The sequence below is a fragment of the Somniosus microcephalus genome, chromosome 20 (genome assembly GCF_052327205.1).
Source record: "Somniosus microcephalus isolate GS21.2 chromosome 20, FLI_Smic_1.0, whole genome shotgun sequence".
Classification (NCBI taxonomy): Eukaryota; Metazoa; Chordata; class Chondrichthyes; order Squaliformes; family Somniosidae; genus Somniosus; species Somniosus microcephalus.
This window is the reverse complement of record NC_141006.1, coordinates 49,754,405-49,777,435: the sequence shown is the minus strand read 5'-3', so window position 1 is coordinate 49,777,435 and position 23,031 is coordinate 49,754,405. Positions and strand designations below refer to the sequence as shown.

The 23,031-nt window shown below is 45.3% G+C and overlaps 1 protein-coding gene across 1 annotated transcript in view; it reads left to right on the top strand.

Annotated features, from left to right (window-relative positions):
* The window catches only part of fndc5a (fibronectin type III domain containing 5a), a 185,056-nt gene that overhangs the window by 125,431 nt on the left and 36,594 nt on the right, over window positions 1–23,031 (top strand). The window contains exons 4-5 of the mRNA XM_085963179.1: window positions 15,322–15,414; window positions 17,509–17,642. Of these exons, the coding sequence (XP_085819305.1) occupies window positions 15,322–15,414; window positions 17,509–17,642 (227 nt within the window). The remainder of the gene's footprint in view (window positions 1–15,321; window positions 15,415–17,508; window positions 17,643–23,031) is intronic.

Here is a 23,031-nt window from a genome sequence, read left to right as displayed (position 1 = left end):
GAAGGGAAGTTGGGTGGTCAGAAGTTTAGTAGGAATAGGATCAAGGGAGCAGGGGGTGGGTCTCATTGAGGAGATGAACTCGGATAGGGCTTGGAGGAAGATGGAAGAGGAGCTAGAGAGAGTCCTAGAAGTAGACAAAAAGAAAAGACAAAAAGTAATGGAGTATTAGAGAGCATTCCATAGGTAGAATCTAGCATAGGTGTACCTAATTCAATATGAATTGGTAGTTTAGATGAAAATCATGTTTCAAATTTTAGTCATATTTTAAATAGAAGGTTATATAACAAAACTACAGGCTGCATGCACTTAGTACACTATAATAGCAACTTATCCAGAATACACTAAAAAGATCCAAAAAATGGGATTGCATGGATCCCATGTTCCCAGCTGAATTTATCTACAATTAAATTTTTTAAAGGTTTGTGAATTAGCTATGAAAATTGGCCACTTTTTAAACAAAACTTTATACCACACAGTACACTCTTGGTAAGTATTGCTCTCATGTAATATTACTTTTCTGGTTTAACATTAAATGTTGGACTTCATTAGGCGTTGGTTAAGGCAGCTTTGTGATGATTCTTCTACACCAACCAGTCGTACAGGGAAGCGAGTTCAGCTGTACATGTCTTCCGTGATTGTGTTCAGTTGACACTGTGCTGCAATATCCCTGTGGATCCTGCTACAATAATGTACGCCAGCAATAATAATAAGCAAAATGCACTACAAGTAATTTCCAACAAAGCAGGTGGTTTATTACCGGTCAAAAAAGGTGTACTGATGGTTCGGCAACACTTTAAGCTGTGATCCTCTTTTTGCTGTAACTGTATTTAATATTTTATTCTATGTTGTACATTTTCATATTCTTGCCAATAAAGCTCCATATGAGACCCATTTCATATCTAACTGGGTTGCGTAGTACAATTATATATAATATATATATATCCTTGAAAAGTCTTGTAAAAGAAATAACTGCTACCCAAGAGGTGGATGCTGTAATAATATAACAGTTTTTTGACAAGCCCTTATATATTTGCCCTGTCTACCAAGCTGACTTGTTTTTTTCTCTATAATTGGCAGCACATCCCCCCCTATTTCAGCTCCCCTCTGTATCCCATCCCCCTGCCAAGTTAGTTTAAACCCCCCCCAACAGTGCTAGCAAACCTCCCCGCAAGGATATTTGTCCCGCTCTGGTTCAGGTGCAACCCGTCCGACTTGTACAAGTCCCACCTTTCCCAGAAGCAGGCCCAGTGATCCAGGAAAGTAAAACCCTCCCCCCTACACCAACTCTTTAGCCACGCATTCATCTGCTCTATCCTCCCATTCCTATACTTACTAGCACGTGGCACTGGGAGTAATCCAGAGATTACAACCTTTGAGGTCCTGCTCTTTAATCTGTTACCTAGCTCCCTAAATTCTTGATGCAGGACCTCATCCCTCTTTTTACCTATGTCGTTGGTACCAATGTGGACCACGACCATTGGCTGTTCACCCTCCCCCTCCAGAATGCCCTGCAGCCGCTCAGTGACATCCTTGACCCTGGCACCAGGGAGGCAACAAACCATCCTGGATTCACGTCTACGGCCACAGAAACGCCTATCTGTTCCCCTTACTATAGAATCCCCTACCACTATTGCTCTCCCACTCTTTTTCCCCCCTTCCTGGGCAGCAGGAGCACCCCCAGTGCCAGGAAGTTGGCTGCTGCTGCCTTCCCCTGGTGAGTCATCCCCCTCAACAGTATCCAAAGCGGTATACTTGTTTGAAAGGGGGATGCCCGCAGGGGTTCCCTGCACTACCTGCCTGCCTTTGTTGCTCCGCCTGATGGTCACCCCCTGTGCTGCCCTGCCCTGAGGCGTGAACAACTCGCTAAACGTGCTATCCACGAGCCTCTCAGCATCGCGCATGCTCCAAAATTCATCCACCTGCAGCTCGAGCGCCGCAATGCGGTCTGCAAGTAGCTGCAGCTGGATGCATTTCCCGCACACATGGTCGTCAGGGACACTGGCAGCTTCCCTGATTTCCCACATGGAGCAAGAGGAGCAGAACACGGGTCTGAGCTCTCCTCCCATGACTTACTCCTTTAATTAATTAAAAAATTTATTCAATACCCCAGTTACAGGTATACTCTAGGGCGCTTTATTTACCAACTGTCCCCACTACACCACAGAAATGTAACACCACAGAATTCAAGCTTGTATTGAAAAGAGAGAAATACTCACCAACCAATCACTTACCTGCTCCCTGGTGACGTCACACTTGGATTACTTTTTACCTCTCTCCTCTGCTGTTGATTTGGTACGCCTCTGCCTTGGCGCCGGTTTTTATACCGGGCTCACCTCCTCCGCTGCTGCTCTCCCCCGAACTGGTCGGGCCTCTGCCTTGGCGCCGGTTTTTATACCGGGCTCACCTCCTCCGCTGCTGCTCTCCCCCGAACTGGTCGGGCCTCTGCCTTGGCGCCGGTTTTTATACCGGGCACACCTCCTCCGCTGCTGCTCTCCCCCGAACTGGTCGGGCCTCTGCCTTGGCGCCGGTTTTTATACCGGGCTCACCTCCTCCGCTGCTGCTCTCCCCCGAACTGGTCGGGCCTCTGCCTTGGCGCCGGTTTTTATACCGGGCTCACCTCCTCCGCTGCTGCTCTCCCCCGAACTGGTCGGGCCTCTGCCTTGGCGCCGGTTTTTATACCGGGCTCACCTCCTCCGCTGCTGCTCTCCCCCGAACTGGTCGGGCCTCTGCCTTGGTGCCGGTTTTTATACCGGGCTCACCTCCTCCGCTGCTCTCCCCCGAACTGGTCGGGCCTCTGCCTTGGCGCCGGTTTTTATACCGGGCTCACCTCCTCCGCTGCTGCTCTCCCCCGAACTGGTCGGGCCTCTGCCTTGGCGCCGGTTTTTATACCGGGCTCACCTCCTCCGCTGCTGCTCTCCCCCGAACTGGTCGGGCCTCTGCCTTGGCGCCGGTTTTTATACCGGGCTCACCTCCTCCGCTGCTGCTCTCCCCCGAACTGGTCTGGCCTCTGCCTTGGCGCCGGTTTTTATACCGGGCTCACCTCCTCCGCTGCTGCTCTCCCCCGAACTGGTCGGGCCTCTGCCTTGGCGCCGGTTTTTATACCGGGCTCACCTCCTCCGCTGCTGCTCTCCCCCGAACTGGTCGGGCCTCTGCCTTGGCGCCGGTTTTTATACCGGGCTCACCTCCTCCGCTGCTGCTCTCCCCCGAACTGGTCGGGCCTCTGCCTTGGCGCCGGTTTTTATACCGGGCTCACCTCCTCCGCTGCTGCTCTCCCCCGAACTGGGAGTGTACTATAGGCCTCCAAACAGTCAGGGGGAGATAGAGGAACAGATATGTAGGCAAATCTCAGAGAAATGTGCAAATAATAGGGTAATAATAATGGGGGATTTCAACTTCCCCAATATTAACTGGGATAGTCAGAGTGTGAAAGGCTCAGAGGGTGTAGAATTCTTAAAGTGCATCCAGGAGAGCTTTTTGAGCCAGCATGTAGAAAGTCCTACAAGAGAGGGGGCGGTACTGGACCTAATTCTAGGGAATGTGGCCGGCCAAGTGGAAAAAGTGCTAGTAGGTGAGCACTTTGGTGATAGTGACCATAATATGGTAAGATTTAAGGTGGCCATGGAAAAGGACAGGGATGGGCCGGAAATAAAGGTTCTAAATTGGGGGAAGGCCGATTTTAATAGGATAAGGCAGGATCTGGCCAAAATGGACTGGGATCAGCTACTTGTAGGAAAATCCGCATCGGAGCAATGGGAGGCTTTCAGAAGGGAGATTGAGATCATACAATGGCAACATGTTCCCGTAAAGGTCAAGGGTGGTTCCAAAAACCACAGGGAACCTTGGATGACAGGGGATATACGAGAATGGATTAGGAAAAAAAGGAGGGCTTTTGGTAGATACAAAAGGCTAAAGACGGAGGAAGCCCTAGAGGAGTACAAAAAGTGCAGGGGGATACTTAAAAAAGAAATTAGGAGATCAAGGAGGGGCCATGAAATAACACTGGCAAGCAAAATAAAGGAAAATCCGAAGATGTTTTATAAGTATATTAAGGGTAAGAGGATAACTAGGGAAAAAATAGGGCCCATTAGGGACAAAAGTGGCAATCTGTGTGTGGAGCCGGAAGATGTAGGAGGGGTTCTAAATGAATTTTTTGCATCTGTTTTCACTATGGAGAAGGACGATGTAGACATAGAAATAGGGCGGGGGGACTGTGATATGCTCGAACATATTAACATCGAGCGGGAGGAGGTATTGGCGGTTTTAGCTGGCCTAAAAATGGATAAATCCCCAGGCCCGGATGAAATGTATCCCAGGCTGCTGTGTGAGGCAAAGGAGGAGATTGCGGGGGCTCTAACACATATATTCAGGACCTCTCTGGCCACAGGGGATGTGCCAGAGGACTGGAGAACCGCTAATGTAGTACCATTATTCAAGAAGGGTAGTAGGGAAAAACCGGGGAACTACAGGCCAGTGAGCCTAACATCAGTGGTAGGAAAATTATTGGAAAAAATCCTGAGGGACAAAATTTGTCTCCACTTGGAGAGGCAAGGATTAATCAGGGATAGTCAACATGGCTTTGTCAAGGGAAGATCATGTCTGACTAATTTGATTGAATTTTTTGAGGGGGTGACTAGGTGTGTGGATGAGGGTAACGCAGTGGATGTGGTATACATGGATTTCAGTAAGGCCTTCGATAAAGTCCCGCACAGGAGACTGGTCAAGAAGGTAAGAGCCCATGGAATCCAGGGTGCCTTGGCACATTGGATACAAAACTGGCTTAGTGGCAGAAGGCAGAGGGTGTTGGTCGAAGGTTGTTTTTGTGACTGGAAGCCTGTGGCCAGTGGGGTACCACAGGGATCGGTGCTGGGTCCCTTGCTGTTTGTGGTCTACATTAATGACTTGGATATGAATGTAAAGGGTATGATCAGTAAGTTCGCGGATGATACAAAAATTGGTAGGGTGGTAAATAGCGAGGAGGGTAGCCTCAGTCTGCAGGACGATATAGATGGGTTGGTCAGATGGGCGGAACAGTGGCAAATGGAATTTAACCCGGAAAAGTGCGAGGTGATGCACTTTGGGGGGACTAACAAGGCAAAGGAATACACAATGAATGGAAAGACCCTAGGCAAGACGGAGGGTCAGAGGGATCTGGGTGTGCAAGTACACAGATCCCTGAAGGCGGCGGAACAGGTGGATAAGGTGGTAAAAAAGGCATATGGGATACTTGCCTTCATTAGCCGAGGCATTGAATATAAGAGCAAGGAGGTTATGATGGAGCTGTATAAAACACTGGTTAGGCCACAGCTGGAATATTGTGTGCAGTTCTGGTCGCCACACTACAGGAAGGATGTGATCGCGTTAGAGAGGGTGCAGAGGAGGTTCACCAGGATGTTACCAGGGCTGGAGCGCTTCAGCTATGAAGAGAGACTGGGCAGGTTGGGTTTGTTTTCCTTGGAGCTGAGGAGGCTGAGGGGGGACATGATTGAGGTGTACAAAATTATGAGGGGCATAGATAGGATGGATGCTGAGGAGCTTTTTCCCTTAGTAGAGGGGTCAATAACTAGGGGGCATAGATTCAAGGTAAAGGGCGGGAGGTTTAGAGGGGATTTGAGAAAGAACTTTTTCACCCAGAGGGTGGTTGGAGTCTGGAACTCACTGCCTGAAAGGGTTGTGGAGGCAGAAACCCTCACAACATTTAAGAAGCATTTGGATGTGCACTTGAAATGCCATAGCATACAAGGCTATGGGCCAAATGCTGGAATATGGGATTAGATTAGACAGGGCTTGATGGCCGGCGCGGACACGATGGGCCGAAGGGCCTCTATCCGTGCTGTATTACTCTATGACTCTATGACTCTATGAGAACTAAAGATAAAGCGGTTAAATTGAATTACTTCTGCTCCCGTTTAGATGTGCTATAAATCCATTTTATGAACCTTGTGAGCATTCTATATTACTTCTGAATGATAAAGCAAAGAAATACTGATATCAAGGCAACTGTTACATTCAAACAGAATATGTACTGTGGATGGTAGACTTTAGCTAAAGTGATATAGTAATCAATTAGAAGCTTGCATTGTAATGAAACATGCAAGTCACTGCCAGTGTCTTCCAATGAAGTGTAGAATTCATTTCTTACTTCTATTCATTCATCTCACGTAATCACTTAGGGGGAAAAGTTGGGTCACGCCCCCTTTGGGGCGCTAACTTCGCCGAGTCTTTTAGTGCCCCACAAAAGTTAGCGCCCCCACACCGTAAATTGAGTGGTAGCGCCCCAAGTAGGAGGCGAGGCGCTACTGGAAGTGCTCCCCCTCCCTCTTGGAGCGCTACCATTCAATATCGCGGCGCTACGCACGTCGGCATGTAGTGCCGGGATACTACAGGCCTCCCTCCACTGATTAAAGGGGAGGGGCCTAGCGCTGCGCGCACCGGGGCCCTGCTGGACCACTGGGGAGCGGGGTGCCGGCAAAAGAGCCCGGCACTCAAGAGGAGTGCCGGGCTGACCGATCGCGGCCGGCACCTCGCATGAGCAGGTGAAAGGGGGCAGGTGCTGGCAGGCGGCACCAAAAAAATGGCCGCCCAGCACCTGCCCTTTAATTTGCGCCGCCACGGTTGCAAACACGGCACCCTGGCCCTGTCGGACATAGTGTCCGGCGGTAGGTCGGGGGCGCGAGCTAAGTTTGCGGCCGGTGTGCGAGCGGGGCGCGGAGCGTTGCGCACAGCGATGACGACATCGCCAGAGGTGAAGTGCCACAGGCCGCTATTGGCTACTGCCGCCGCGAACCTCCCGCTGAATTTTGCGGGAGGCGTTAGCGGCGCTGTGCCCAGTTGTTAGGTGCTTTGCGGGCACTAACAGGAGGTGCAAAGCAACCCAATTTTTCCCCCTTCGTTTCTTTAAATAAATTTAAATGATCACCAATTAGTATGTTTAATGTGCAATCAGCAATAAGGTGAGTGTCACCTCTGCCGAAGATGCCTGTGCTATTGTTGCTCTAATATCTCTGGTAATACTCTCCAAAATGGAAGTCTTTCAGATTTCATTGAAGGGCAAGCCCTTGATGCACTGAGGTTCTTGATTTGAATTAAACATTGATTAACAATTAAATGGTAAATGATGTTAATGCAGAGGCAATCTAAAATACAACTTTACCCATGAATATAAATGGTGTTTAATGTTCCACATTAAACTCATAGGCCTTGAAATTACGGTGTGGCAGACTGCTATACAAATACTTCATGAAATTCGACTTTGTATTTTATCAGGGACATTCATTTTAAACAAACTAAAATAACACATTTGCCTGAAATTCTTATATTTATTAATTATTCCTGCACTAATATCCCACGGCATTACTTCAAGGCATATAACTAGAAGAACAAAGTAACAGAGGCCCAACCAGTCCCCATCCACCACCACCCTCCTCCGCCTGGCTGAACTTGTTCTCACATTGAACAACTTCTCCTTTGACTCCACTCACTTCCTCCTAATCAAAGGTGTTGCTATGGAAACCCGCATGGGTCCTAGCTATGCTGCCTTTTCGTGGGATAAGTGGAACATTCTTTGTTCCAGTCCTATTCAGGTCCCCTCCCTCACCTCTTTTTCTGGCACATTGATGACTGTATCAGTGCCGTTTCCTGCTCTCACCCTAAACTAGAAAATTTCATTCACTTTGCTTCCAATTTCCACCCTTCCCTCACCTTCACATGTTCCATCTCCGACTCTTCCCTTCCCTTCCTCGACTTCTCCGTCTCCATCTCTGGGGATAGGTTATTGACAAACATTCACTACAAGCCCACTGACTCCCACAACTACGTGGACTACACTTCCTCCCACCCCGCTTCCTGTAAGGACTCTATTCAATTCTCCCAGTTTCTCCATCTCCGCCGCATCTGCTCTGAAGATGCCACCTTCCATACCAGTGCTTCCGACATGTCTTCCTTTTTCCTCTACCATGGTTGACACGGCCCTTGACCGTGTCTGTTCTATCTCCCGCACTTCTGCCCTCACCCCTGCCCCTCCCTCCCAGAACCACGATAGAGTTCCCCTTGCCCTCACCTTTCACCCCACCAGCCTCCACATTCAACGGATCATTCTCCGCTATTTCCGCCATCTCCACCGTGATCCCACCACCAAACACATCTTCCCCTCACCTCCCCTTTCAGCATTCCGAAGGGACCGCTCCCTCCGTTACACCCTGGTCCACTCCTCTATCACCCCCAACACCCCTTCCCCTTCGCCCGACACCTTTCCATGCAAGCGCAGGAGATGCAACACATGCCCTTTTACCTACCCCCCCCCCCCCCTTCCCACTGTCCAGGGCCCCAAACATCCCTTCCAGGTGAAACAACGATTTACTTGTACTTCTTGCAATTTAATTACCGTATTCACTGCTCACGATGTGTTCTCCTCTACATTGGGGAGACCAAACGCAGATTGGGTGACCGCTTTGCGGAACACCTCCATTCAGTCCATAAGGGGGACCCCGAGCTTCCGGTCGCCTGTCACTTTAATTCACCGCTCCACTCCCACTCAGAGCTCACTGTCCTCGGCCTCTTGCATTGTTCCACGGAAGCTCAGCGTAAGCTCGAGGAACAGCACCTCATCTTTCGATTAGGCACTTTACAGCCTTCCGGACTCAACATAGAGTTCAACAATTTCAGATCATATCCTCGGCCCCTATCATATACTGTATATATTTTTCCACACTTTTTGTTTGTGTCTTCTTTTCTTCTCTCCCACATGGCAGCTGTCTTTCATTCTGCCAGCGCAACTTACACTTCATCTAGAGCCATCCTTTGTTTCTTAACCCGTCCCATTACCATCTCCTTTTGCCTTGAATATCTCTTAATGTCTCTTAACCTCTCCTGCCTTCTATCCTATCACAGACCTTCCCTTTTGTTCTTTCATCCCCTCCCCCCTTTCCCAGCTCCTACACTTGCTTAAAAATCTGTTCCATTTCCTGCTTTTTTCCAGTTCTGACGAAAGGTCATCGATCTGAAACGCTAACTCTGTTTCTCTCTTCACAGATGCTGCCTGACCTGCTGAGTTTCTCCAGCATTTTCTGTTTTTATTTCAGATTTCCAGCATCTGCAGTATTTTCTTTTTGTGAAAGTAATTCCACTATCCTTCCCGCAATCATTCCTCATGCATGTCACAAACACAGGCAACATATGAGGCACTAATCCATACCCCACCCATGACCTTATAATCTTGATGTTTGTGAACTGATTGAGAATCAATGTAAATCAACATTACCTAAAGTGAATGCAAACCCTGTTTGCTTTGATAGAGTAAACTCAGCTACGAGAATTGTGTTACTGATTTCGCATTAACAGAATTATGCAAATTTATAGCTGTTCTGATGAAACTCTTGACACAAACGGCGTATTATTGAACTGAGCCATACAGAGCAGGTTCAGTCCCTGTGCTGGATCTGACTCAGCTGTGCCAGCAGAGGAGGTGCTATAATTAGCCTCGATGTTCCCAGGCCATGGAGGGAAAATAACTGGCCAGGATTTCCATTCCTGATCACCATCCAATGACTACTGCTGGAAATTGACACGTGCAAACATCTGGTAAGACTAGGATTGGGCCCAATGGTAATGTTCCCCATGGTTGAATACCACCGGCACTCACTGCCAAGACTCACACAGGAAGAATGGCCACATTCATCCCCAATTTCCTTCGCTTTGCCATTGGCGGCCGTGCCTTCAGCTGCCTGGGCCCTAAGCTCTGGCGTTCCCTCCCTAAACCACTCTGCCTCTCTACCTCTCTCTACCTCTCTCTCCTCTCTCTCTCTTCTCCTTTTATATCGCTTCTAAAAACCTATCTCTTTGAACAAGCTTTTGGTCATCAGACCTAATATCTCTTTATGTGGCTCGGTGTCAATTTTGTCTGATAAGGCTCCTGTGAAGCTCCTTGGGACATTTTGCTACGTTAAAGGTGCTATATAAATGCAAGTTGTTGTTGTACGAGGCACCCTAGAGCTGAAGGCAGTAATCACCATCTTCAGAAAAGGAAGGAGAAGGGTAGAAAGAGAAGGCAAAGTTTTTTAAAGCAATGCCTAAATGAACTTTACATAGATCAGACACATAGTAGAGATTACAAATGTACATTATTTATATAAAGCAAAGGGCCATTAATTAATATTCAACATTTTGTAATGTAAAGAAAATTCAGATGTTGTAGGACAGGACTGAATAGTTGAGTGTGGTTAGAGTATTTTAAGAAAGAAAGAACTTGCATTTATATAGACCCTTCATAAGCTCAGGACATCCCAAAGCACTTCACAGCCAGTTAAGTATTTTTGAAGTGTAGTCACCGTGGTTATGTAGGGAAATTTACGCACAGCAATGTCCTTCAAACAGCAATGAGATAAATGGCCAGATCATTTGTTTTAGGTGTAGGTTGAGAGACAAATATTGGCCAGGACTCCCCTGCTCTTCTACAGAGTACCATGAGATATTTTACACATATTATCAAATACAAGCTTCTGTGTGTTTAGTCTTGCAATTTTACATTAATTTATTCATATTTTGAGCAGAAATAGACAGTTGTTATTGCATTATTACAGATTTGTTTGCTAGATTAAGATTCCTAGATAAATATATTTAGGGAAACAGTTGCTTATTGCAGTTTAAACAAGTTAATTGATCCTGAGTCATTCTGAAATGGGCCATTTTTTAAGTGGAGTATTATTCTACATAGTACCGCCATTTATTGAACCTTAGTCTTGTGCACAAAACAGCAAGAGTATTCCTCTCGCACTGAAGACTTCAGTGAATCCAGTTACCAGGGAGAGCAACAGAAGTGAGGCTAGCAGCCAGGGATAGTGGCAAAACCAATCCACTAATGAACCAGGGGAGGGGAAAGCAGGTTTGGAGATCCACAAATGAAAGAACTCTGGATTGAAAACTGAAGCATCCTCAGAAGGCATATTTGAAGATTTTACTAAGCAGGCAAGATTGTGAAAGGCCTAAGGAAAACAAAGACCATTTAACAAATCCAGTGTAAGTAGCAGTGAGCCAAGAAGTGGAACAGTGTCCCAGACTGCTTTAACCTCTGCTTGCAAACTAAATATTTTGTCTGTGCAACGCATTTGTTAAGCTCTGGTAGAATTGCTGCAATGCTGAAGACACTTCACACATGTTTTTGGTTTGTTAGCTGTCATAAGCAAGCTGAAATATCTCACAACATTGACCCTGGTGGTTCCTGACAGTGCAAAAGGCTAGAAGAATTTTCAAGAGGAGCAGTGTGTGAAGCTTTGCCGCTGACTTGTTATAGAATACTGCAGCGGTTCTTGCATTCATGGTATAAAATAGCAACCTACCTTAAGTGTTCACAGCTCTCGTGTTGCTGTTCCACTGTCTTAGAGGTAACAACATTCCTGGCAGGTCCACTTGAAATTCCTCAGTCTGCTATTTTAAGACAGGCACTACCTTATTTTATGTCTTTGTTAAAATATAAAAGAATATCACACAAATGTGTTAGTGCAGCTGTTACTAATATCACAGTGCTATTTCAACCTGATGACCTTCAATAACTCCTTTCAGCGCCTCAGTGAAAAATCAGTGCAACATCACTGGAAGTGGTCTCACTTAGGTTATCAAAAATCAAGGTCAAGCCATCATAGGAAGCATATACTGCACTTTTTTGACCTAATGAAAATCTTCAAATATTTTCTTGTTGGGTGCATACAAGCACATTAGCACTGTATAATGGATTGTGCTACACTTCCGTCAGTACTTTTCCAGTGAATATTTGTTTTGTTGGAGACAATTCTTACTTTTCTCATTGCATCATACAGCACATTAGTGCGGTGAGCAGTGCAGGTCATTTATAAATTCATTTTTTCTGATTGCTTCATTTTAGTTTTACTGCTCTCTGTAAGAACTCAACTAAATTGATGCTCACATATAAATCAGATTATTATCAAGGTTATGCCTCATCACACAGGATTGCTTATGCAAAGTAGAGGGCTATTACATGCCCATGAATCCACTAATGTATCTAAAACCTTGCAGATAGCAAGAGAAGGCTCATCTCTGAGTCAAAATGTTTCCTCACTCGGCCATGCTGATGCACCAAGCAGACCTTGGGCACGTCTACAAAGCGAGAGAGGGGAAATTAGAGGGCAAGTCACCATCGCTGTGTTCATCCCATTGTAGGGCAACTTTTTAGATAAGTAATGTCTGTTGAATATTAAACATGGTTTGGGTCACTGATGCATTCATTTAATTCACACTGTCCCACAATAGTTGCAAACCCAGGTTATTTATCACTTGGCAGAACAAAGATAATGAAGCATTGCTACTCAAACATCTATAATATATATTTATTAAGAATGTTGATCATTTGAACATGAAATATACTGTAACCTACAGAGTGATGTTAGATTAGATTACATGATTAACATGTCCAATCCACTTTAGTTTATAAAATTACTGGTTGATCCACCATGGCTTTGCACAAAGGGCCATGATATTTACAGGGAAGGAACAGATTTCCATCTGTCATGGATGGGGTTAATATCGAGGCCTAAGACTTTGTAGACTGGAAGCACAAGAGTTTTGATATACTAGTCATTCTCCATGGCTTTGCACCAGAGTCAAGACCAAGGCCGAGTAATTGGCTTTACACCGGGAACTGAAGCAAAGTGGGCTGTGCGACCCGAGCAGACGCCTGAAGATGAATGCACAAAGCCCCCTTCCAAATTGTGCCTCGAAACTCATTTCCATAAAAATGGCGGGCAGACGACCCGATACAGTTAGTTGGTTGAGGCCTTCTCAAAATCAGCTGGCACGAATGCCAAGCCGGATGCAGGCAAGCCCTAGATGTGGGGGAAGGGACAAACGGGAGAAGGGTGGGTCGACAGCGGCCCGCAGTATTGCTGTTGCTCCTCCTGGCACCACACTGAGCTAAGTAAAAACTAAAGGCTGGAAATTCATTATAGCCCAGGAAGGGGCGGTATCATTAGAAAAGTTTGAGAATTAGCGACAGGCGCTAATGCTTTAGACTGCACACAAAATTCATTCTCACTGCTCGAAGAAATGATTGGAGTGCTAATTCAAGTCTTAATGGCCTAGCTCATAGGCGTTGCACTTAAAGGGTGGACCAATATCGCGTGCAGTCTAATCTCAACTCATTGCAGGCTTTTCCCAGTACTTAAAGGGGAGTACATTGATACTGCAGCACCTCATTCTCAGCATTGCTGGCTGTGCAGCTACCTCAGCAAGGAGACGCACAACAAAGTGAAGGACCCGGAGGACTGAAGCAGGTCCACCTCAGTCAGGTGGTCAGGGTGATTGAATGCTTCAACAAATGCTATATACCACCATCTGTACCACAAGCTTCACACACTGCCTAAAGCACCACCCCCCCCCCCCAGCACTCACCCACCAACAATCTCTACCTACCAACACTCACACCCATATCTCACACCTTGCACACAATGACAGCTATTCAACTACGGCAGGCACAAGGGTCATTAGTTATTAGAATTAATTTGATATGTTTATGCATACATTCGTTAATGGAGTTTGTAATATTTTGTGGTATCTCTCATTTCACCTTTGCACCCAGGAGAACACTGTGATATGGCATGACACAGTGATGGTATGATGGGTATGTGGTGAGCAAAAGGGATCTGGGGTTTAAGTCATCCTGGTGTGAGGCTGGAGGTTTGTTTGGAGGTGATGGCAGAGTTCTGTGACCACCACTTGGTGATGCGAAGCCGTCTAATACACTGCTCCTCGCTTAATTGAAGGTAGGAGAAGTGCTCTCGGAATACCCTTGGAGGTTAAGGCCTCCTGGTGAGAGCCCTGCTGTCCCTCTTCATCCCTCTGCGCACATGTTCCGGTATTTTTCGCTGCCTACACTCCCTCCACCATAGATCATGGAGGGCGAGGTGGCCAGTACAGCCCCCATTAATGTTGCCAAGTGTAGCAGTTTGAATCTATGACCAATAAATGTAGCTACTTTGTAGCTGCCAGAAGACTGCTGATACAAAAGAAGCTTGAAATTACTCATAGAAATTGTTCAGTTGGTGAAACGGACAAGAAACCACTGAAACTAACCTGCCCTGACAGCTACGAGTGATTAATGCTGATGCCTTTAAATAATGTCACTGGAGCCGGCTTCCTGGAGCTGCAACACCAGCTCTCCCTGTCGCTGTCTGGTCTAAGCGCTAAGGTAAGTGGTAACAATGAATTTTCCAGATCGGGCGGCCAGTGAGCATTGCACACTCACTGATGTCACGATCTGCCTGGTGTTGAAGTCCCCAGCGGTACCTCGTACAGGTGGCGCAATGGGGGGGGTGGTAGATTTGCCGTGTGGCGCTAGATTCACCTCGCCCCAGTGCTACTACATCAGCACCCCATTACCGCCATCTGCTGGCGCTAATGGGAGGCGATATGGTACCAAATTTTCCCCCCGAAGAAACTACGCTCCAATGCCAGGAATGACTGGAATTAAATATCCTCATTTAAATTATCACCCTCCTAATTGGCCTTTAACAAAGGAGTAACATGTCAAAATCTTTTATTTAAATCTTCAGAGCAGCATTAAACAGTCCACTGACACACATTTCACCATTGTTTGCACGCATCTAAATTTGCATTAAAATGATCAAACAGAACAAAATATGGCCCTAACTTCCCATTCCCTCCCCTCTGTTCTTCTGCCCTGTTGCTTCTATTATGCCTTACTGAAATCCTCATCATTTCCCTGCTTTCTCTCTCTAAATTCAGAAGAGACAAGTTTCACGTTGCAGGCAACTTGGCCCCAGTATTGTTTCCTCAATCTCTCTGTGAAGGATGGAGATGAACTTGGGAGCAGATATTCTTAGGGAAAAGGAAGCAGATGGTGAAGGACAACAGAGAGGCGGCAGGGAGGGGAAGAAATTGGGAGAGAAATCTGATGTAGCACTAGCCACAGGCTGCATCTGCTAAATATAGTAAAATCATCAACCTGTTTACAAAGTACACATTTTACCAAATTTGCGACACTTACTGCACAGAATAAATCTTTCTCCTTGTATGTGTAATGTCTTCAGTATATCTTTACATCTCTATCATCCTACAGCCAATATTCAGCATTAAAAATTTTCAATAAGTAATTTTCCTGTACTCATTATGCAATGTAATGAGTGTTTTCAAAGATTCTTCATGCTCCTTGATGTAAACAGTAACTTCAGTCATTCCAATAAATCCCAGGGTAAGATGTTGGATGTTTTTTCAGTAGTTAGATGGTTTTATTAATTGACTCCCAATTTTATCTGATGTCTCTGTCACTCACTTAGCTGTTTGATCTCTGTCTTACAGATGAGGTGACAGCAGAGATGATGCAGCGACATTATACACAACTAAGGACGGGCGAGATGATCATTATTGTGGTTGTTCTAGTCATGTGGGCAGGTGGGTGTTTGCTCTACATCTGTTTTCCTCTTGGAATTTGAGGAAATATTAAATTGTTTTTGTTTAGCCTGCTATTCAGTCTGGCAATGTGAGAGGATGTGTGTTTTTTTTCATTTCAAATTCAAAGGAAGCATTGTTGAGCACTTAGGGAATATCACAAACAATGTTACAAATCACTTCATTCAATATTTAATAAGCTTTTATTGTCCAGTCATGTAGGTTATATGTTTACAACCCTTTATCAGCTAGGGTTGAGCCCTGCATAAACCCAACAATTAACACGTTCTTTATGTGTAGCCAATTGCACCACTTATAATTATTAGACGGTTACAAGACCCCACTGTTAACCCTACTCCATACCTTCCCGTCACTAAGACTACATAATTCACCATCCACATTTCCCGCCTCATTCCTACTCCCTCCCCTGTGCCAAAGCCTTTCTCTCTTCCTTTGTCTCCTCTAAATTGCACTTCTGAAATGTTCTCCTTGTCAGTCTCCCATGATGCACCTTAACTTCAATTTGTCCAAATCTCTGCCACCCATATCCTATTCTGCTCCCCATCAACCCTGTCTTCACCAACCTTCAAGTGACCCAAACAAACTGAATTCAAAATTCTCATCCTCTTATAAGTCAATCCACCGTCTCGGTGGTAAACTACTTCGCTTTATACAACGGCCCTGTGATGAATACATTAGTTCTGTGTCCTTTTCGACCATGATAATAAATTCATTCCAACGCAACTTGTTTTGTATAAATACGACACCATGGTTGGGTATCCCTTTTAATGTACAAATACATGGCTGCTAAATTATCTGAGCCACGAACAGCTATATTGATATATCTCCGTCTGTCAAACTGATTTACAAAGACAAGCCATTGTCCCATTACTAACAGACTGACTGGGGGGCATTGTTCAGATGACCACTTCTATCATGGTTGGCCCTCATATCCATAATACTAAAACAGCGCTCACAGGCAGCTCGCCGGTCAATCCAGGCGGGAAATCCAGGGGCTCCGCCGTGGATTCAAGCCAGAAGTAATGAGTTAAAGGGTAGGGGGGAGGGGGACAATTACCCCCACCGTCTCCTGTCATCCCATTTGAAACTTAGTGAAGAGAGAACAGCCTCCAATCTAGCTATTAAAAAAAGATATAAAGTCAGAAATTACATTATTTGTCACATATATAAAAATTAGAGTATATGGACCGAATGATGTAATTCCAACTTTCTTATATCTTACTGATTAATATGAAGTAGGTTATCAGAAATCTATGGACAGGTTTCACTTTACAATGGAATGCACCAGAGCTTAGGGAAACTGAGGAAAACATTTCTGCAACTTTACGAAGAACATGCAAATACAATTTTATTTTTGTATGGCTATTCAACTGCTAGCTGCAGAACATTTAAAAGAGCCACATCACCTCAGTTAAGTTGCACCATTACAAAGCAAACAATGGCGTTTCTATTGCAAACAGTAGAATTTAAAAGACATACAGATATCAAAGACAAAGAAAGAAAGATCTTGCATTTCATGGCCTCAGGATGTCCCAAAGCGCTTTACAGCCAATGAAGTACTTTTGAAGTGTAGTCACTGTTGTAATGTAGGAAACGCGGCAGCCAATTTGTGCACAGCAAGCTCCCACATAAGGTCCAGATAATCTGTTTTCTAGTGATGTGGGTTGAGGGGTAATTCTGGGCCAGGATATGAGGGAGAACTCCTCTGCTCTTCCCTGAAATAGTGCTATGGGACGGGGCCTCGGTTTAACGTCTCATCCGAAAGACGGCACCTCCGACAGTGCAGCACTCCCTCAGTACTGCCCCTCCGACAGTGCGGCACTCCCTCAGCACGGCACTGGAGTGTCAGCCTAGATTTTGTGCTCAGGTCCCTGGAGTGGGACTTGAACCCACAACCTTCTGGCTATTCACGGACTAATTGACGTGATAAATAAATGCTAAGGAATTCTGCTGCCATGCTCAATGAATAGGAAGTGGACTGTGGCTCCTTTGGCTTCTCCTACAGGGGTTATCCCAGCATGGTTTTGTTATTCATATGAACTGATTGATAATTTCTCCTTTTCTGTTGTCTGCTAGGTGTGATAGCCTTATTTTGTAGGCAATATGATATTATCAAAGACAATGAACCTAACAATAATAAGGACAAAGCCAAGAGTTCTTCAGAGTACAGCACACCAGAGCACCCAACAGGAGGGCTACTCCGCAGCAAGGTAGGAGGAATCACTGGCTGCTATAAATCTAAGAACGTTTAAATCCCGTATACACAGGCAGAGAAAACATGTCAACAGATAACAAGGCTGAATGCAATTAGTGTCTACTTAAGAAGCAAAATTGTGAATTTGTAACAATTTGCATTTATCAGGAATTTACTCATGTCAGAATTGGATGTACAGCCAAGCAACTTTTGTTTGAATGCGATTTTGTCCTGAGTTGCATATGAATTGGTTTCGCTGTGCCATATATTTGAACAAAAAAAACTCTTTTATTTTATTACAGTACTGGCTTCTACCAGTAGGCGTACATGCGCTTCTGGCGTTGCCAGATACTCTCTCTCTTTATCGCTCTCCCCCTGTCTAGGCCTGTATTAGGCCGATTGTGAAGACTGTGAAATCGGGAGCACTCCTGCTTCTCCTGGCTCCACAGGAAGGCGGTTTCCCCAAAGTAATGTAACACTTACTTTTTGTTGTCGTGTGTGTTGGCTGCAAAAGAATCCTGAACGAGGCAGACCCAATGTCTACCCCTTAATGTTGATGTGACTGCACCATTAATCTTTTTGCAATCTAACCTACATGTAAGTTTAATGAAAATGCCTCGAAGATGATATTTTGCACTAATTTTTACAGTTCAATCAATAAAACTCGCTGCAGGATTCAATGAATAACATGAACTCCAATAAAAGCTTTAATAGAATCATAAGACTAGCTGATATGATCTAGAGCAGCTTGTAGTATCTCCGAGTGTACAAAATACGCTCTATGCTTGATCAGTAGAGGTCAAGAATATTCCATTTTCAGGTCAATTCTAAAATAAAGAACAAATATCCATGAATTGACAGGGTCATTCTTTCCAGTTACCATCACTGGTGGTAATGGATTGAATAGCCACTATGGTAGGGATCAATTCCATCAGACCTCATTCTGTACACAAAACCCAGGCCATCTGCTCAGCTATTTCTGCCTCCTGTGACTTCTCCTCTATTGCACCCTTGTTCCCCTTAACACCCCACCAGCACCCCCCATCCCCTCCAAGCCTACTGCTTAGTTTCTCCTCGTCTCCATCGCAGGCCTCATTCGATTGATTTCTTCCATGAAACATGCCACCTGTTCCCTCGACCCACTTCCAACTAGCTTCTGACCAACCAATTTTCCTTTCACAGCCCCATGCTTGTTGACCTCTCCCTTTCTGTAGATATTATTCCCACTCCTTTTAAAACCACCATCATCACTTCCCTCCTTAAAAGCCTATCCTTCACCCACTATCCTCAAAAATGAACATTCTGGCTCAAATCTTCCATTTTTTGTAGAATTGGGGCATTTTTTAAAATTCATTCATGGGATGTGGGTGTCGCTGGCAAGGCTAGCATTTATTGCCTATCCCTAATTGCCCTTGAGAAGGTGGTAGCGAGCCACCTTCCTGAACCGCTGCAGTCCGTGTGGTGGTGAAGGTACTCCCACAGTGCTGTTAGGGAGGGAGTTCCAGGATTTTGACCCAGCAACAATGAAAGATCGCCGATATACTTCCAAGTCAGGATGGTGTGTGACCCGGAGGGGAACTTGGAAGTGGTGGTGTTCCCATGCGCCTGCTGCCCTTGTCCTGCTAGATGATAGAGGTCGCGGGTTTGGGAGGTGCTGCCGAAGAAGCCTTGGCGAGTTTCTGCAGTGCAGTATCTTCAGCACGGCAGGAGTTCTGCCCTCCACAAACATGAGCCATTGATTCTGATCGATCTTCCAGCCTCAGGGTCATTTAAATATTTTTGGTGCACTCCCTGGCCTCAACTAACTGTGGGAGTGAAGCTTTGCTGTGGTAGTCTCAGCGGCCTGCCGAGTGCTGCCCGAGGTCTCCAAGCTACTGGTGAAAGTGTAGAAATAATCTTTTCAATTTTTAATTTGGAGCCATTGCCTATGCAATGGGTTGCTCTGTGATTGATTGTACAGGCTTTCTGTATTTTCACAAAGCAACAATCAACCCTCATGGAAAAGCTGGAAGCTATGGAGTATGTAATCAAATCTTAGACTTTATCTGGGATATGTGAAAGATTCACCAAACCTAACTAAGAGAAGTGAGTTGTCCATTGTCACCCATCCTATCCAATGTCTTTATTAATGATGCATTGGATAGCAACATAGGGGATTACCTCAGAGTGTCTGTTCCACACATTTCTTAAGGAATTGTAGCACTCCTTATCACAGTGGCTTTTGTGTTGTTGGCCTTCTAAGTATCTTGAATAATGGGCGAACTAGTGGGATCAAAGAACTCGATCAAGTTCGTCAAACACAATTTGCCTTTAAAAAATCCGAGCTGACTTTCATTTATTAGCCCATACTTTCCCAAATGCCAATTAATTTTGTCCCGGATTATTGTCTCTAAAAGTTCCCCACCGCCACAGACGTTAGGCTGACTGACCTGTAGTTGCCGTGTTTATCCCTCTCCTTTTTTAAACAGGGGTGTAATATTTGAAATCCTCCAGTCCTCCGGGGCCACACCCATATCCAAGGAGGATTGGAAGATTGTGGCTAGAGGCTCCGGAATTTCCGCCCTTACTTCCCTCAGTAACTTAGGATGCATCCCATCCAGACCAGGTGACTTTTCTACTTTGAGGACTGCCAACCTTTTACGTTTTTATCGTATCCAATATCGCTACTACCTCCTCCTTTACTGCTACATTGGCAGCATCCTCTTCTTTAGTGAAGACAGATGCAAAGTGCTCATTTAGTAGCTCAGCCATGCCCTCTGCCTCCACAACAAGATCTCATTTTTGGTCCCGAATTGGCCCCACCCTTCCTTTGACAACCCATTTACTATTTATGTGTTTATAAAAGACTTTTGGATTTCCTTTTATGTTAGCCGCTAATCTATTCTCATACTCTCTCTTTGCCCCTCATTCCCTTTGTTAGGTCTCCTCTGTACTTTCTATATTCAGGTTGGTTCTCTACTTTATTATGAAATCTTACATTTGTCTCATTTTAACCTCTATATCTTTAGTCATCCAGGGAGCTCTAGCTTCCTTTTCCCCCTCGTGGGAATGTGTCTGCTCTGTACCCGAACCATCTCCTCTTTGAAGGCCTCCCATTGTTCAATTACTGTCTTGCCGATCAATTTTTGATTCCAATCCACCTGGGCCAGATCCCTTTTCAACTCACTGAATTTAGCCCTCCTCCAGTTAAGTATTTTTACGCTTGAGTGTACCTTGTCCTTTTCCATAACTAATCTAAACACGATGTTATGATCACTGTTTCCCAAATGCTCTCCCACTGAAACATGCTCCACTTGCCCCACTTCGTTCCCCAGAACTAGATCCAGCACTGCTTCCTTCCTCACTGGGCTGAAAACACACTGAGCAAGAAAGTTCTCTTGTACACATTTCAGGAATTCCTCCCCCCCCTTCGCCCTTTATGTTGTTACTATCCCAGTCTATATTAGGATAATTGAAGTCCCCTATTATCACTACTCTGTAGTTCTTGCATCTTTCTGTAATTTGCCGGCAAATTTGCTCCTCTATCTCCTTCCTAATATTTGGTGGTCTACAGTATACACCCAGTAGCGTAATAGCTCCTCTATTGTTCTTGAATTCTAACGAAATAGATTCTGTCTTTAACTCTTCAACTACATCATCCCTTTCCAGTGTTATATTATCACAGAGCAAAGAAAGAATGCATCCATAGCTCTGCCAAAGTGAATGCTTTTTCTGTACAGATAATTAAACAGTACTGCCTGCTGAAGACATGCAGATTGCTCCAGTTTACCCTTGCAGGTCTCTTGAAGTGCCCCTTGTTGAATGTTTGCCCAAGTAATAACTATTGTAAACATTAAGTCTGCCTTCAAGATGCTCTTAAGTTGTTATCAAGTTTCAATCCTGAATGAAAAATAGCATTACTTCTGATGGTGGTTGATGTAGGCATACTTACACTTAGATTGTGGGGTGATTTTAACCCAATCTGCCAAGCGGAAACCGGGCAGGTGGGCAGTTAAAATTGCCACGGTTATTTACCCGTCCTGGAGCCGCTGGGAGCTGACCGTTTGGGATTTTAACCTGAGCAGAGATAAGGACACCCATCTAAAGCTGGCTGGGTCCTTTTTTTACATATGCATGTTGACGTCATCGGGACCCGACTGCACTCTTAGCTTGAGATCCTGAGTGCCAAGTCGCAGTGCGTTTCCCACCAGGCCAAATTAGCGAAGGGGATCGGGGCCAGAAGAGTTTCAAAACGATAAGTTTTTTTTAATTACTTTTTTGTGGAAAGTAAAGTGTACTTCCGGGCCCCACAGGAAGGCTTTGGTGTCCCCTGCTATAGACTCGGCCTTCCCCCCCCACCCGCCCCCACCCCTGCTCCAACCTTCCTGATCACGAGACATGCACAGGACGGCCAAGGCAGCCAATCCTGCCACGTGCCTGGTCTCAGCAAGCGGCCATGGGCCATGCGATTTTCTGCCACTTCCCACCCGGAATGGGTAGGAAGTCGGTCGGTGGTATTTAAATCAGACCCAGGAGTTAAAATACCCCTGGCCTGTCTTCTGAAGCAGTGAGTGAGTTTCTAACTTACACTGGCCTGGTGTTCAAATCAGGGCCAATTTAATTGCCTCTGTTCATTTTGTATTGGCAGGCAGCCTTTACACAATTGTTTCTATCAACAGTTACCTATGGTGGCTCCTTCCCACTGACTGGGGAGATGATGGGAGGTCAAATTGATCTGCGCCAGTAGCATTAAATGGGTTCATAGCAATTGGGCAGCCCATTTTACACTGTGTCTGATTTTCTTTGACATTGGCTTCAGTGGTGCAGTGTAAAACGGGCTGCCCATTCGCTATGAGCCTGTTTTGCATTACTTCCGAAGACCAATTTCACCCCCGGTACCTCCATGGCTTCATTTGTCCAACTGATAGGCTGACAGGCCCATCTTTACCCTTGGTCTGAGAACCTGACTCTGCTTGGATTTCTTAAGCAAAAGAAAACATGCAATAAAACAGTTATTGCCATTTAATTCCTCCTGAGACAGTAGAACTATTTTATGCAGTCAGGAATTCTGAACACTGCTTGCCAATTTGCTGTTATTTAGAAAGAAGATCTTTTAGCATATTCCACAGAAAGGCTTTTGTCATCAAAGGGTATGCCAGCAACAAACTTATGAATGTTGGGTAATACCCCTGATAGTTTTAACTAAGTATACATAGAGTGATTGATAATCTCTTGTGGTGCCAGGATGCACTGATCATTGGCATCATCAAAGGCTTCAACAGAAGGCTGGCATTCTACAGCATGTTGACAATAAAAGTCATTACAGCATTCTGTTTTACTGGCTGGAGCTGCTAAATTATCCTACCTGACTGTTCTGCTTGCTGACAGGTCACATTTGCCCAATGCACTTGTTATCCACCAGTGCA